This window comes from Pantherophis guttatus, chromosome 1 (assembly GCF_059756535.1).
Source record: "Pantherophis guttatus breed Tessera chromosome 1, ASM5975653v1, whole genome shotgun sequence".
Classification (NCBI taxonomy): Eukaryota; Metazoa; Chordata; class Lepidosauria; order Squamata; family Colubridae; genus Pantherophis; species Pantherophis guttatus.
Window position 1 is genome coordinate 273290778 of NC_142063.1, and position 13533 is coordinate 273304310.

Here is a 13533-nt window from a genome sequence, read left to right on the forward strand (position 1 = left end):
AAGTGCTATTTCTAGTGCTATTAGCTCAAAGTGAATGTCTGTTTTGTTCGGTGGTTTGCAGTGACTAACTCCTGTTGCACAATGAATTAATTAAAAGTGTGAGGAGAATCTGCAGAGCTAAATAGGCTCCTTCCTTTTGCGTAACTGTGTCAACTGACAAACCCTGACAAACTGTAGGAAAGATGACAAAAGGAATGGACCACAGAGATATTGAATTAAAGCAGTCCCTTGCATTACTCATCCTCCTCAACAATACAGCTGGCCTCTGGCCTTGCCCAGGAAACTGATGGCTAGTATTTAAAAGCCCAGGATAATTTATAATTTGTGTTGGTGCTCCGAAGTTCAAATGGAAGAGAACTGGTTGCAAAAGCTAGAATTTGTGTCATGTGATATCAAACCGACAAGAGAAAGAGATCTCCCCACCCACCATTGTTCCAACTTGTAGCAGGTTTTTTTTTAAAGTATAACTTTGGGAAAAATCCATTAAGAAAAATATAGGGTTTTTTTTCAAAACATTTTTTCCAGCTGAAACACATATGGTACGTGTTAAATTCCACACACTTAAGGGAAAAAAATGTACCAATAAATGCACAAATTTATACAGAAAAATTTAACTGTGAAAACTAATGTAAAAAAAAAAAAAGTAAAACATTCATGGTTCTTGACTGCCATGACTCTCTGGAGTCTAAAATATGCTATTGGGAGATTGAATAATATTTCATCTGTAATGAATTTGTGTAGATAAAGCATGGAAACCCCTCAGTGCTCTCCACCAAGTATCACCCAAAGCAGTAAAAAATAACTGTTAATTTTGCTTCACTGGGTTAGTCAAGAGAGCAAAATTGGGTTGTTTTCTCCTCAAAAGAGATGTTTACAGGCAGTATGTTTGCCTTCACTTCACCCACCGTGTCAGTAGCATTTCATCTGCACAAGATGCTATCCATGACAAATAATCTTCCAGCCTCTATTTGGTTATGGTTAAGGAAGGAAGAATCCTGACTTTCTGAAACAGTCTTTCCGCTGTTAAACATCTATTCTATTCTGCTAAGAAGCATGTTTTCATGTTTAGCCAAAATCTGCTTCCTTTGCAAATTCCACCCAGTAGTCCTACTTTAATTTTGGGATAAGTTCCAAAAGATATGTCTACTGTTTGTGATCTGTAACAAAAAACAGAGAGCAGTTAATACATAGGAATGGAGAAGAGAAACAGGACGTGGATGCTGAAGAGATGATTCCTAACCAAATCTCCTCAGTTTGAAATGGTTTCTGACATGGGCAGCATAGAGAAGCATCTATGAATAAATTGATAATTGCTTTAAAAAACACAGTTACAATTAAGCAATCTATTCACTGTACTAATAATTTCTGTGAACATTGGCTCATGTCGTCCTCTAATAATCACTGAATTTTCTTGCAATTTTACTCTGTTTTGATTTTAAAAATGTTAGACATTGGCAGGAATTTATGTTTTCTTTTCTTTGTGCTAAATAATAGCGAATAAGATTCCATTTTTCCCAATCCATGATCTAGAACACGGGTGTCAAACTCGAGGCCTGGGGGTCAGATCAGGCCCATGGGGTGCTTAGATCTGGCCCGCGGGGATGACCTGGAAACAGCGAAGTACCGGCCTGTGATGCCTCTGCCAGTGAAAATGGAGCTCGGGAAGGCCGCTTCATTTTCGCTGGCAGAGGGTTGCAGGAGACCATCACAGCTGAAAACGGAGCTCAGGAGCCCATTTTCACTGAGAGGGTGCTCGGGCCCCCACAGGTGCCCCCGACATGAGTGATGTTATGCTGGCCATGCCACCCTGGCCACACACCCCTATCCCGCCCCCAAGGTCAAACATAACTCTGATGTGGTCCTCAATGAAATCAAGTTTGAAACCCGTGTCTAGAATCAAATCTGAGGAGGATGCTTTAGACCAGTTTGGACTATGATAGGTTCTTTCCTCAACAATTGGCTAACCCTGGGTCAAGCTGAATTTTGTCTTCATAACCCTTATTTTATTTTTTGAAAAATACATTGATTTCTCCAAGACTGCAGTATTCTAATTTTGTTAAGTAATCTGAAACTGAAAGGACTGCTGAAGCTTTTCTGCAACACTGATTCAAGTAATAGTAAATGGCTTGTTAGACAACAGTGTAATATAAACAACAATGTTTTTTTTTAAAATTTGATTTATATGCCACCCTTCTCCGGAGACTCAGGGCGGCTTACAATGCGTTAAGCAATAGCCTTCATACTTTTGTATATTTATACAAAGTCAGCTTATTGCCCCCACAAACTGGGTCCTCAATTTACCTACCTTAGAAAGGATGGAAGGCTGAGTCAACCTTGAGCCTGGTGAGATTCGAACTTACAGTGATTGCAGACAGCTGGTGTTAATCACAATGCTTTTTTAGTCTGCTGAGCCACCAGGCCCATAAATAATGTATTCATTGTGAATACATTATTCTATATGCAAGCGCTATCATTTTGCCATTCCCATTGAGTATTTTGCCGTGAAATAACTCTAGATGCTCTGAATTTTATAAAAATATTGTTTTATATATATATATACATATATTTTCTAAGACCTGTTGAAGATGTTGTGGAATTCTTGGAGCTTGTTAACCAGGGTCTACAGCTGAGGGCCAAACACTCAACCCTTGTACATACCGATTCATCTCGTTCACACCTTGTGATAACTTTGACAATAACCATCAAGGTTGCCTCAGAGGATGATTTTGGTAAGAAGCTTGTGTATGGTATACTTCTAATACTGTATATATAAAAAAATAGAACCATAATAAGATTTCATGTGTTCATGTGATTTCATGAAGTCCTTGCTCATTAACAGTAAGTGGGATTGGAAACTCTCAAAGGTGCTTTTTCAAGACGCAACTAGACTTTCTGGTTTTTATTTGAAGACATTTAGCTTCTCATCCAATAAGCATCTTCAGCTCTGAAGAAACACCTTTGGGACAATCATGGCTTGCATGACTGAGAATCTCCATTGACAATTGGAAACTCTGTTGCTAAGTGGCACAGTTGTTAAGTGTGATGTCATGTGACTACATCACTTAGTGACAGCAGTTCCAGAAATCTCGGTTGCTGTCGTTAAGCAAAGACTATGCAGATTGTTAAGGGAGGATATCATGTGATTACGACTTTAATTTTCCTGCTGGCTTTCCCCATTTGACTCAGGCAAATTGCAATCACAGTTTGGGACTGTGGGACTTTGAGATGTAATTGCAAACCAGTCACCAAGTGCCTGAATTGTAATCATGTGAATGTGGGGTCTTTGCAACAGTTGCAACTTTGAGTGACTGGTCTGTCCCTTTTCTGCATTTTGCGTTGTGACATCTCTGCAAAGGGGGAGGACCTTGCCCTAGGATGGCATGATGCTGCTAAAAGCATTTGATTTTGTAGATACCTCTGAGATTTCCTAAACACTGAAACAGTATGTGTGTGTGTGGGGGGGGATATATAATTCCTAAGGAGTACTTTCCATACCCCAATAACAATGCAGCAGAAGGGCTTTAAATTCTGTTAAATTAAGTTATCTTCAAGAGGACTTCTCCTACTAAAAACTGGACAGGTCCATAATGAGACAGAAGATTCCTTAAATAGTCAGACTCTAAGCCATCTAGGACTTTAAAGTTCAATTGTGCTCAGTAAACAATTGGCAAGCATTCATACCTTTTGGGCAGGCATCATATTATCCCTGTGTCTGGCCTTTCGTTATTAGACTAGCTGTAACATTTTTAGTCTTAGGTCTGCACGTCTTTTGAAATAATCCAAATCTACTGTATGTTTAACTTTGCAGGTTAAAAATAAACAGTTTTCTTTTTCTTATTCTTATCCAGCTCCATCCTGGACAGGTGACCATTCTAGTCAAAAACTAGATAAAGAACATTTCTTCACTTCTGCTTGCTCTTCTAGAGCTTGTTCACCAGCACAGCTCACCAGGGAATCTGTGGAGAGACGGAAGCAAATGAGAACAAAACTTCAGCTGGTGGATTTAGCTGGTAGCGAAAGTGTTGGTAAGTTAGTCTTTGGAGCAAAACCATCCTTTGCTTCTGAAGAGATACACCTAATTTGCATTTAACTTCCGAAGGTACATGCAACATGTAGAAGCTCCAAGGATCATATCAGAAATCCATCAAATTATATTTTTGATGTCAAGCTGGTGAACAGGAACAGGCAATGCTTGAGCAGCCCCCAAACCATATTTGTTTTTGTATCAGTGGATAGGAAAAGATTGGGGGTGGAAAAAGGCCCTCCCCCCTCCATTTGTTCTGAGGTTGGACTTAACATTAAATTGCTTTGTTAAATCTCTTGGAAGTTTGACATTTTTCTTCTGTTTCTTATTTTGGTAAGTAACCCACTGAAAATGTCACCACCTTTATTTAATAGCTTGAAGCCAATTTTAGCACCACGCTCACGAGGAAGCCAGGAGGCAGATAAAGGGCTGTTGCCGGCTACTACTGTACAATATCCTCACTTTGGTTGCTTAATATTTATGGAATACTTATTCTCCTGAAAAAAGTCAGAGTTCCAAACTGCCCTCCAATTTCTTTTTTTCTTTTTGACAAAGCTTCAAAGTGAGTGTACTGATTTTTGTTGTTGTTGTTGCCTTATTAACAATTAAGTTATGCTGGTGGTACGCAAATGTTAAAGCCTTGCTAACAATTTGCCTGACCTATCTTTGCTGTCCTCTATGAGCATCCATCTATTGCTTTACCCTAAAATTTAAAGCAAGGGAGTTGGCCAAGAACATTACATTTGGTGACCTTTGAATATTTAGTATTCAATCAGCTATAGTGTGCTGGTGCCCCACTGCATGACAATTGGTATAAGTTGGTGTAAAAAGCTTCTATGGCTATGTGAAGCTGTTGTGGTCTGTTGGCCGCTGGCCCCTCCAGTAGCCGAATCAGATGAGGAGGAGGCGTGAGAGTCAGGGTCAGCATCAAGGCAACCTAAGAGCTTCGAGGGGGAAGAGGGAATGGAGCTGTCAGAGAGAGAGACAGAGGTGGAGCCTGGGCTGTCTGTCAGCCATCAGATGGACAATCAACAGCCCTGAGGTCTGGAGGTGGCTGATGCGAAAGAGGAGGAACAGCTGGGTCAAGTGTCTGATGCGCACAGAAGGCAGAGGAGAGGACAGCAGTGGAAATCTGTGGGCCGATCCTTGGGACGGAAGAGCAACCGCTGCTAGCGAAGCCCCACCTTAGCTCTGGGGATAAAGGCAGGGGGCGGATAAGTGGCAGACAACTATTCATCTCCCTGCTAGACAGACTTGTTAGCCTGCTGTGAGACAGAAACTTTTTGCTGGGGCTGCTGGCACTCCTAATAAAGGAATCATTGCTTCAATCAACTACAGAGGGTTTATTGTGTTTGGGGAACTGGGTCAAAACAGAAGCTTTCTTAATGCCAGTACATAGAATCTCATTCTATGGCACTACAAGTGTTGTACCTTATGATTCTTTTTTTTTAAAAAATGATTTATATGCCGCCCTTCTCCGAAGACTCAGGGCGGCTTACAATGTGTTAAGCATTGATGAACGTATCTTTTCTTTTATGTACACTGAGAGCATATGCACCAAGACAAATTCCTTGTGTGTCCAATCACACTTGGCCAATAAAAAAAAATCCTAATCCTAATTCTAATTCTATCTTCATATTCTCTCTTCCTACCCCCTAGTTTGTTGAGTTTGTTGAATGGTCAATCTCTAATCCCATTTTTGAGTGGTTTTCTTGACTCAAAAACTTTGGCAAATCTTAGCGTTCTTCTATCCCTGCTAATACTTTCTCTTGACAGATGGTTAGTTGGCTATATAAGTCACCTATGAAATCAGTTCATTTTTCATATATACACTAGGCCCAATCTCTTCATTTGGAAATGCAAGGGAGTCCCTTGGATGAACAAATCACCCCAATAAGTTAGCTTTCTAATTCCTCAGCCATAATGCCCAGCCAAGTCCTGCAGTACTAATATATTTACTGTGTTAAAGCCATTTAGAGTGCTTGCATGTTAAGATTATGCTGTTTAAGCAAAAATATTTGATATAGGATCTCCTGTCATGGACAGGAGATTGGACGAGAATAACTCCAGGGTCGCTTCCCACCCTATTATTCTATGTTCCAAATAAATATGCCACATATTTGTTAAAACACACACTTAATTTGTGAAGACCTAGCTCTCTGGAGAAGATTCAAAGGCTGGGCAACATAGAGGGAAAGAGAAAGAGGACAACAAGCAGCAAAGTAGATGGATTTAGTTCCAGTGTCAATGAATTTTGGGAGACCTGAAGGACCACATTAGGGACAAGTTGTCATGGAGAAATCTCTGTGATCACCAGGAGTTGAAAATGACATGATAGCACATAATCAATTAGCAGAAATAAATTTTTTGAGTCTCCTTGTGGAAAATAACAGTAAGAGGATATTAATGGTTTTTATAAACATTTTTTTGTTTTCTTTGGCTTCTAGCTTTTCGAAATATTTTCTTCCTTTTTTAAAAGCATAGGGGTTTTTTTTTCTCCCCACAAATTCTGATCACTTCCTAAAGTACAAGCTTCCTTACCAATAAAAGCCACTTAGTTAAATGTAACCTTCCAGAAATAATGTTTTGAAAACTGAACCTAGGTTATAAAAGCACACTTTTTGTGGCTGCCAAGTACTCTTTTTTTTTTTTCCTGGTGGCTGTTTTAAGAGTAAATAGTGAACTTTAAAAAGAACTTTAAAGTTTGCTTTTTACACCAAAATGCAGTTGAACTACATTATGCATTTCCACCATTCACTGATGAGAACCATTTGATGGTCTTTTCCTATGAAAATCCAGATCTTGATGGGAAGTATCATATGGCATCATTAACTGCAGGGATTAATACCAATTTACCTATATTAACATTTATGTAATAAATAGATTAACATAGTAACCCTAAACACATTTATTCAGAATTAAATCCAGCTGTATTCACGAGATTTTTGTCCCAACTCCATGTTAGGTTTGCAACTGTGCTCTTAATCAGGATTATAGAAGGAGTCTGCTAAAGTGATAAATAAAAGGAAAAGAAACATTTTACTTCTCTAACACTGTGAACAACCTTATGATGATTTTCTCTATCACACAATGTGCCATATTGTGGATACGCTTTTACCATAAGTTGAATTTTAAAACTGAAGAATTTATTTGAATTGATCATTGAACTATAAGAATGTCACATTAGAGTAATACTTGTGGTCAGTGATTCCCTCATGTGGTAAATGCTGGTTTGGTTCAGTTGGGACATAGTTTGTTTGGAAGCGGCCCAGAGTTTAACATAACATGGGCAGCTGTGTAAATATCTTAAATAAATAAATACTGTCTTAAAAATAATGTGAATTGAACTTCTATGCAAAAAAAGTTGAAAAATTTAAATTTGTGCTTATTTTAGGTGTGGACAATCCCTCACAATTTAATAGTATTACTTTACCAGCAAAGTTCCTTCTAGTCATTGTTTATATTACTTTGTCTTTACATTGTTATCTATATATCTCAAGCATGCTTTAAACTGGACTGTATTAAAATTTGTCTCCCACATTTTCATTGAAAACAACTCAATTCCAAAGTGAGGATAACATTGTTACATTTGTAAGCTTTGCATGGATCCCTTAAATTAACTCTCTCTCTATTTTACTATTTAGATTAATATTTTACGGTACTAATCTGATTCTCTTTAAATATGGTGACATTACACTTCTCAGACTACAATTAGCATATACTAAGCAACATGGTCATTGATGTCTAGGAATTCTGGGAGTTGAAGTCCCATATGAAGGGCATCTGCCTGAGAAAAGTTGAAGCAACTAATTTCACAGATTTTAACACAGCCCTAAAAGTACTTCTCTGTTTTGATGGTATGGATTATATATCTATTTCTTCAACCTTGTCTAAAGCCAAAGCATACATCAATAAATTTATTTATAGTTTGTAGTGTTTCCTGCTATACAGTTTCTTCAGTTGTATTCATTTCTTGATCATTGCCATATGCCGTCATGCCATTGTGGGACTCTTAACCATCACATAGATAGACTTTCTCCATGATGATCTGTCCCTAACTGGGTACTTCCATTCTTCCAATGGTGCATCATCACTACTATAATTGAATCTATCCACCTTGATCATCATCATCTTCTTCTTCTTCTCTTTCCGTCCAGTTTTCTCAGCAGTGAAGATCTAGGTCTTCTCATAATATATCCAAAGTAAGATAGTTTGAACTTGGTTGTTTGTACCTCGAGTGAGAACTCTGACTTGTTTTATTCAATGATAAGTATGTTTGTTTTCTTGACTGTCCACAGTATTCTCAAGAGTCTTCTCCAATCTGTTGCCCAACAAAACTAAAATGTGGGATATGCAGGAACTAAAAGTATGCAATTATGCAAAACGTTTACTTTTGTTTTCAGATGTGTTCCTCTTTTTTTTTTTTTTTTGTGATTATTGTACCAGGTATATCTGGTGTAACTGGGTCACTGTTGAGAGAGACCTCCTTCATTAATCGCAGTTTGTCTGCTCTAGCAGATGTACTTGGAGCCCTATCAGAGCAGAACTCTCACATTCCATATCGAAATAGCAAACTTACACATTTGCTACAGGATGCCATAGGTGAGTATAGCTTGGTACAATATAATATTTACACTTATTTACATACCTCTTATTAATACACTGAAGTTGTATTTCTATACCAGGGGTCAGCAACCTTAAACACACAAAGAGCCATTTGGACCCGTTTCCCAAAGAAAAGAAAACACCGGGGACCACAGAAACCTTCCCATGTCTATTTCCTGAACGGCCACAAAACTAGCATATGGAGTTGAATTAAACATTCTGTTTTCTTCTGAAACTTTTATTTTCTTGGATTTATCTATGGTTGGCCTACCGGGAGTCAAAAAGCTCGATAAATTGTGTCCAGGCAGGTGTCGCACATTGGTGGTTGTGATGCATATTTTGAGTGACAGGGAGGAATGAAAGAACCACATGCGGCTCCAGAGCCACGGGTTGCTGACCCCTGTTCTATACCAATTTTCAATTGTATACTTGATATAGAAGTGTGGTTTCAAGAAGCAAAGGTGACTTTAATGATAGGATGCTAAATCCTTATTTTAAGCAAGGAGAGATACTAGATTTTCTAGTTGTTCATTTATTATTTTTCTCGCAAGATTCCTACTCTTTGACTAGGTCACATGCATATTGTAAAGTGAGATGGTTACCAGAATGAAAGAATAGCCCTTCTGGATCAGATCAAGGTTCATCTGAATCCATTATTGTGTTTCCCGCAATGGCCATAACAGATGTTTCTGGACTGCACACAAGCAAATGTAGATGAGAGCCAGTTTGGTCTAGTGGTTATGGAACCAGGCTAGAAAGCAGGAGACCATGAGTTCTAGTCCTGTCTTAGCCTAAAAGCCATCTTGGGCCAGTCACACTCTCTCAGCCCAACTCACCTCACTGGGCTGTTACTGCGGGAAAAACAGGAGGAAGAAGATATTTTGGATATCTTCATCATCTTGAGTTCTTTGTGAAAAAAAAAAAAGAAAGGTGGAATACAAATGAATAAACACTGTTTTCCTATTCTCCCCTCCAACTGGTATATGGAGGGCTACTGCCATCAATCAGGAGGAATATTGAATTCTTTAGATCAGTGGCCTTTGACAGACCTGTGTCTAAATTTATCCAGTCTGCCAAGTTAGTGGCCATCGCAATGTATTGTGGTAATTATTCATGGTGTAAAGAAGTATTGTTCTAAATCTTCCAAGAAACTTCTTTGGATCATTCCTGGTTGTAGAATTTTCAGCAAAGGGGGTGGGGGGAGAAAATCTCCCTGGCCATTTTCTCTCTGTTGTCTGTGATTTTATATATCTCAGTCATCCCCACTCCCCTTTTCTAGATAAGAGTTCCAAAGACTCTAGTTGTTTTCCATATTGAGAGCATTTGAATGCCTTAATTATTTTGGTTGCCCTCTTTGAATATTCTCTAGCTAACATTAACATTTGGTTGATGTTTTAGCCACTTAAAGAGTTCCTTCTGGAGCTCTTCACAAACATTTTTTGGTTTTTCCCACCATTTGTTATTATTTACACACTTGAGATGCTTGGTGCTTACCCAGGGGGTCAAGATCATTTATGAACAAGTTAAAAACCACTTGTTTCAACATAGGCGCTTCAGGGACTCCACTTCTTACTCCCTCCATTGAAAAAATGGTCCCTTTATTCCTAGACTTCGCTTTGCTTTCTAACCAATTCATCATTCATAGAGACACAAATTATCCTATCTCATGGCAACTAAATTGATTTAAGAGCAAATTCAGTTGTAAAGTTTCCTTTACAACACTAGATCCTAAGAACTTAATCTTTGCATTCCTTAGTCAGACAGGAATGATTCAAACCATGCTTTACTAGAGGTTTTTTTAATATAGTATTTATCTCCCAAGCTTTCTGGAGCCAAGGTTTGGCATTGGGGCAATTGAATCAGTTAACATGTACCGGTATATCTTCCTAATTCTTTTTAGGTGGTGATGCAAAGTTGCTGGTGGTATTATGTGTCTCTCCAAGCCAGAAGTACATAACAGAGTCACTTCAAACCCTGGGATTTGGGTCCCGTGCTCGGCAAGTTCAGAGAGGGCATGCCAAGAAAAGAAATGAACTGGCGCTGAACAAATCCAAATAAGACATAAGCCTTTGGTGGATTAAAACTTTATTAATGAGTTCCTCAGACTGAAAAATAATCTTGTTATGAAGAAAATATATAAATTGCCTTTTAAAATAAGTATGCTTTAATGCTGTATTGGCGAGACATAAACATGCTAAGCAATATTCATTCCAAAAATAATTGGTGATATTAACAACAACAAAAACCTCATAGAATAATGTTTTTTAGGAAGAACAGCAAGACACTAATGTTTATGGGAGAAAGTCTTTTGACTTTTGATTTCTACAATCTAAGTGGGCAGCTTTGGTGTCTACAATCTATGGACTTTAACTTCCAGATTCCTTAAGCCAACCAGAATTCTGGGAATTGAAGTCCACAGGTCGTAAAGATGCCATAGTTGCCAATCCCTGATCTAAGTGGTAGCTATGCAGTTAGTTCCATGGGAGTTGGCTCAATTCTCTGATGAATACATGGAGAAATGGTCACTCTCCCAACCTTTCTCTGATATCCACCCATAACTTTCTAATTTGTCATCTTTCAGAACATTTTGCCCAAAGTCTTACAATGTAACTATAATTGAGTAACTGGAATATTGACTTTGCTATGGTTTGTTGGAAAAAATATACTGCCTCTGAGGAAGTTTTTTTTTTTCTTATATATGTAGAGCAGGCATTCGCAAAGTTTATGATGCCCTGATTCCCAAATAAATAAATAAATTTGTGTGACTTTCTCCTCCTCCTTCTTTCCATGAATCACAATGCCATTGGTTATCCAACTAGGGATGAGCCTGGTCTGGCAGTTATCCAACAAGAGAGATTTGTACCCCAAAGCTGAATTGTCAAAGCAGCAAAGGCTCTTGCAGCAACCACAACTCAATTCTAAATCCACTGGAGGAAATTTGGTTAGGATTAAGGCATTCTTGGGTGGGGCCACCTTTTCCCTCTTCTAAGGGCTTGCATTGTTGCAAGATAACAATGATACAACAATAAACACAATGTTACCTAGCTTAATAATGAAACATCTGCAACAAAACCACCATGCTCAGAGAGCACCAAGGACTCCACAGATAACGTGTTGAAGAACAGCTCCTGTATCTTAGGCAGGGTCTAGTCCAGCATCAATTTCTGCACTCTACCAGAGCTAGTAGAGAAGGTACAGTCTTTCTATTAAACAATCTCTGTTGTTCTCTAGAACAACATGCCATGGGAGATTCAGATGACCCTGTTAGATCTGGCTGTTTCTCCCGGAATTTGGGTCAAGTGGCAATGAGCTCTGTTATTGATGTGGTCCCCCTCCAATAAGTGGTATTATTGTATATCTTGGGGTACCAAGGGTTAAAAAGGGTCCTTGCAATTGGGCAGAGTAGGTCTATCGTCAGCTTTATAACCCTACAGAAGTCATAACCAAGGTTTGAGAACTTCTCATGGAGAGCATAAACACAGAAAGTACAACTGCAGAAACGGACTTTATTTTAGTATTTAGAAGAATTACTTAATTGTCCAGCTCTTGGAATTGCAATTCTGGACAGTATAACTCAAGTAAAAACAAAACAGAATAAAATGATCACAATTAAAAAAACCATTCAAATGTAAAAGAAACAAATTCCATAGCCAACATATCAGACAATATACAGCTGGGGTCCATCAAATTTACACTCCACCTGTCAGAAGATGAGCTTATCTATCTTCCTGGCCCAATGCCTGGAGAGAAAACCATTTTTAAGCTTCCAGAATGCTAGATATTTAGATACTGCCCTTCCAGTAACTGTCCTCCCCACCACCACACACATGGCTCAGAAAATCAAGACTTAAACATAACAATGTGAAGGAAGAAAACTGATAATTAAAAACTAGTAATAGTTTAGAACATTTAAGTTGCTACATTCAAACTGTGCTAGGAACAACAAGATTTTTGCTTGATGACAAAAAAAGTGTGCATTAAGTACTGGACAAGCAGCTTAAGTAGGCCTAAGGACACAGAGGCACAAGCATGCCTTTGAGACCAAAATAATTAGAAACACAGATAGCTAAATATGTAATTTTATTTATTTGACTCATACCTTCTTTTGAAAACATGAGTAAAGTAAGAAAATTTGTCAGATAATCACAAGACATGGGGTTTTTTTTTCCTTTTGGCTCAGGGACACAATATTTTCCATGAGGAAAATTAGGATTTAAAGGAAAACTCAAGTTTAAAATGAGAAGGAAGCAGGGGTGGGTTCCATTTACCTTTACAACCGGCTCGCAATGGGAAGCTTCTGTGCATGCACAGATTACCCATGATGACATCATGGCGGGTGGGCAGAGCCTCCCACCGGTTTTACTACCGGTTCTATAGAACCGGACCGAACCGGGATCAACCCACCACTAAAAGGAAGAATCATTCTTCACAAGTTTCTGATCATCAGAGTTTAACATTATTTTTCTTTCCTTCCTAAAATAAGGAAATCCTATTTCCTTATTCTAATTTTGTTTCAATCAATTTACATAATACAGTTTAAGCATTTTATAATACCTTGGGTTTAAGGAAATTAAATGCAAGTTGCCTCTAGGGACAAATTAGGACACGTTAAATACATAGTCACTTGCCATAGAATATGATGCTGTTCAATATATGTGAACATTGGTTCATAAATTGCATCGGTCAATATGATAGTCAAGAAATATGGGAACAATTACCAAATTACTCCGTAGGTTTGCCTTTTTTTTTTAAATCAAAGCAAATATTTATTCATCTGTAATAGGACTGGTGATAACTCTTAACAAGCAAGAAATTTCTTGCTATGGTTTGCAATGGGGAAATTTAGGAAAATAATGATGGGACACTCAAACGCAAATCCCTTCATGCTGTTGTTAGTATTTACA

The 13533-nt window shown here is 38.3% G+C and overlaps 1 protein-coding gene across 3 annotated transcripts in view; it reads left to right on the forward strand.

The window, feature by feature from the left end:
* Positions 1–11392, forward strand: part of KIF25 (kinesin family member 25) — a 40046-nt gene extending 28654 nt beyond the window's left edge. For all 3 annotated transcript variants that reach the window (XM_034428436.3, XM_087882917.1, XM_034428442.2), the window contains exons 12-15: positions 2575–2729; positions 3849–4025; positions 8471–8626; positions 10530–11392. In XM_034428436.3, coding sequence (XP_034284327.1) covers positions 2575–2729; positions 3849–4025; positions 8471–8626; positions 10530–10687 — 646 coding nt within the window. In that variant the 3' untranslated portion in view covers positions 10688–11392. The remainder of the gene's footprint in view (positions 1–2574; positions 2730–3848; positions 4026–8470; positions 8627–10529) is intronic.
* The last annotated feature ends 2141 nt before the right edge of the window (positions 11393–13533 follow it).